We start from the raw sequence: 3,894 nt of genomic DNA on the forward strand, positions 1-3,894 counted from the left end.
CCAGGATGGTCTCGATCTCCTGACCTCGTGATCCGCCCGTCTCGGCCTCCCAAAGTGCTGGGATTACAGGCTTGAGCCACCGCGCCCGGCTAGAGACGGGGTTTCACCGTATTAGCCAGGATAGTCTTGATCTCCTGACCTCGTGATCCACCTGCCTCAGCCTCCCAAAGTGCTGGGATTACAGACGTGAGCCACTGCGCCTGGCCTTAACTATTCTTAACTATTGCTTCATATATAAAGAGGCTCAACACAATAAGCACTATTATATAAATAAAACTAAAGGAGATAACTATAGAGAACAAAGGACCAATATTACCTAAAAACTGTAGCAAGGAGGCCGGGCACGGTGGCTCACGCCTGTAATCCTAGCACTTTGAGAGTCCAAGGCAGGTGGATCATTTGAGGTCAGGAGTTCAAGACCAGCCTGGCCAACATGGTGAAACCCCATCTCTACTAAAAATATAAAAAATTAGCCAGGGATGGTGGTACATGTCTGTAATCCCAGATACTCGTGAGATTGAGGCAGGAGAGTTGCTTGAACCAGGAGGCGAACGTTGCAGTGAGCTGAGATTGCACCACTGTGCTCCAACCTGAGCGACAGAGCGAGACTCTGTCTCAAAACAAACAAACAAACAAACAAAAAAACACAAACTGTAGCAAGGCTGGTCACAGTGGCTCACGCCTGTAATCCTAGCACTTTGGGAGGCTGAGGTGGGCGGATCACGTGAGCTCAGGAGTTCAAGACCAGCCAGGCCAACATGGCGAAGTCCCATCTCTACAAAAAATACAAAAATTAGCCAGCCTGGTGGCACACATCTGTAATACCAGCTACTCGGGAGATTGAGGCAGGAGAATCGCTTGAACCTGGGAGGTGGAGGTTGCAGTGAGCTGAGATTGCGCCACTGCACTCCAGCCTGGGCGACAGAGTGAGACTCCATCTCAAAAACAAACAAACAAACAAACAAAAGACCAGCTTGGGCAACATAGCAAGACTCCGTTTCTATAAAATTAAAAAAAAAAAAAAAAGAACTGCTGGGTAAAGAAGTCTCATTTAGCATATTATCAACTGCTATTTATGGTGTATAAGCTATTTTATGGAACATGCATTTTAATAATAATCCTGTAAGGATTAAATGACATAAAGCATTAAAGCACATAGGTAAACTAGCTAATGAATGGTAGATATTTCTGTTAGTAATATTCCTAACACCTTAAGAGGTAGAATTATTACTGCCATTTTACAGATAAGAAAACTCATGCTAAGGTGAAGAAAGTAATTTGCCAAAGATTACTTAATTTAAAAGCGATACAATGAGTAGTTGAACATCTATGTATGATTTCAAAGCCCATATTCTTAACTATTCTTAAGAGACTTGACACAGATAAGCACTATTAAATAAATAAGACCAAAGGGGATAACTATAGAGAACAAAGGACCACCATTACCTAAAAACTGTAGCACACTGCTGAAACCACTGTAAATCCAATCAAATATGAAGGACATATCCAAATCTGATAGGGTCTGAAAAAAAAAGAGTTTTTAATTTAGTAGTCAACATTAAACACCAATATACATTAAACGCCAATACTGTTAAACACCAACTCTGAGTAGATAATCCTACAGCAACCTTACTACAAAGAGTTACACACTCTTATCCAAGCTGGTTTAATATGATCTATACTGTGCATAAAAAACAAAATGCGGGCTGAGTGTGGTGGCTCATGCTTGAAATTCCAGCACTTTGGGAGGCCTAGGCAGGAGGATTGCTTGAGATTGGGAGTTCAAGACCAGACTGGGCAGCATGGCGAAACACTGTTTCTACAAAAAAATAAAAAATTAGCTAGGCGTGGTGGTATGCACTTGTAATCCTAGCTATTTAGGAGGCTGAGGTGGGAGGATCACTTGAGCCCAGGAGGTTGAGGCTGCAGTAAGCCCTGATCAAACCACTGCACCCTAGCCTGGGTGCCAGAGTGAGACCCTGTCTTAAAAACAAAACAAAACAAAAACACAAAATGACATTAAAATGTCAAGTAGAAACCATTCTTTGTCCATTAAAGTAGCAAAATGAAAAAGAACTATAACAGCCAGGATGAGAAAGGATGTGGTAAAAGAGGCACATTTGGTGGCAGCATAAATTGGTACAAAATCAATTAGGCAATAGTATATCTGTTAATATTCTTTGACCCAAGAATTCTACCTTTAGAAATTATCTTAAATATAGGCCAGGTGCAGTGGCTCATGCCTGTAATCCCAGCACTTTGGGAGACTGAAGTGGGTGGATCACTTAAGGTCAGGAGTTTGAGACTATCCTGGCCAACATGGTGAAACCCCGTTTCTACTAAAAATACAAAAATTAGCTGGGTGTGGTGGTGCGCTACTGTAGTCCCAGCTACTCCAGAGATTGAGGCACGAGAATTGCTTCAGCCTGGGAGGCGGAGGTTGCAGTGACCCGAGATTGTGCCACTGCATTCCAGCCTGGGTGACAGAGCGAGACTCGTCTCAAAAAACAAAAACAAAAAAGGAAATTATCCTAAATATAGAGGCTGGGCGCGGTGGCTCACACCTGTAATCCCAGCACTTTTGGAGGCCGAGGCAGGCAGATCACCTGAGGTCAGGAGTTCAAGACCAGCCAGGCTGGCAACATGGTGAAATCTGGTCTCTACTAAAAACATAAAAATTTGCTGGGCGTGGTGGCGCGTGCCTGTAATCCCAGCTACTCAGTAGGCTGAGGCAGAATTGCTTGAACCCGGGAGGCGGAGGCTGCAAGGAGCCGAGATCGCACCACTGCACCCCAGCCTGGGCGACAGAGTGAGACTTCATCTCAACAACACCACCACAAATTAGCTGTTCATGGTGGCTAGCACCTGTAATCTCAGCTACTTGGGAGGCTGAGGCACAAGAATCACTTGTACCGGGGAGGAGGAGGGTGAGCCAAGATTTCACCACTGCCCTTCAGCCTGGGTGACACAGTGAAAATGTCTCAAAAAAAAAAAAAAAAAAGGAAATTATCCTAAATATAGAAAAGTTTCAAGATATGTATCACAAATGTTACTTAAGAAAAATTTTAGGCTGGGTATGGTGGCTAGCATTTGTAATCCCAGCACTTTGGGAGGTACAGGCAGGAGGATAGCTTGAGCCCAGGAGTTCAAGACCATCCTAGGCCACACAGTGAGACCCTGTCTCTACAAAAAATGAAAAAAAAAATTAGCTGGGCATGGTGGCTCATGCTTGTAGTCCCAGCTACTTGGGATGCTGAGTTAGGAGGATCCCTTGAGCCTGAGAAGTCAAGACTGCAGTGAGTCAGGATTGTACCACTGTACGTCAGCCTGGGCAACAAAGAAAGATCCTGTCTCAAAAAATAAAAAAAAAATACTTTATAGTATATATGGCCTATGAGGTATTTATCGAACCTCGTTGTGGGTGGTTGGGGAGAGGGAGGAAGAAAAGTAGGGAGAATAGAAAGAGGAGAAGAAGGAAGGTTATATTAATAAAGTAAGTTTTCAAGTCTAATTATACCTGTGTGGAATAAAAAGACTTTTTCTCTTTATGTTCGTCTTATTAGCAATTGGTTCCAGGTGGTAAATTTCTGGGTGTTATCTTTCTGTATTTTTCAAATGTAATCACATTATCAAGTTTTTTTTAAAGAGACAGGAGTCTCACTATGTCGCCCAGGTTGGTCTCAAAGTCCTGGGCTTAAGCCATCCTCCCACCTGTGTCTCCCAAAGTGCTGAGGATTACAGGCGTGAGCCACCATGCCTGGCCATTACTGAATGGTATAAAAAATCTTTTAAATCATAGTAGAAAATTCAGTATTTACTTGATATATCCCTTGATAAACCGATACGGTAATATGGAAAATAATAGGGAAAAAAGCCTCTTTTTTTTTTTTTTTT

At 42.9% G+C, this 3,894-nt stretch overlaps 1 protein-coding gene across 1 annotated transcript in view; it reads right to left on the minus strand.

Annotated features, from left to right (window-relative positions):
• SAR1B (secretion associated, Ras related GTPase 1B) overlaps nucleotides 1-3,894 on the minus strand; it is a 57,524-nt gene that overhangs the window by 34,939 nt on the left and 18,691 nt on the right. Inside the window, exon 2 of the mRNA XM_011958817.1 lies at nucleotides 1,447-1,522. Coding sequence (XP_011814207.1) covers nucleotides 1,447-1,504 — 58 coding nt within the window. The 5' untranslated portion in view covers nucleotides 1,505-1,522. The remainder of the gene's footprint in view (nucleotides 1-1,446; nucleotides 1,523-3,894) is intronic.

The sequence above is a fragment of the Colobus angolensis genome, unplaced genomic scaffold, assembly GCF_000951035.1.
Source record: "Colobus angolensis palliatus isolate OR3802 unplaced genomic scaffold, Cang.pa_1.0 Scaffold476, whole genome shotgun sequence".
NCBI classification, from domain to species: domain Eukaryota; kingdom Metazoa; phylum Chordata; class Mammalia; order Primates; family Cercopithecidae; genus Colobus; species Colobus angolensis.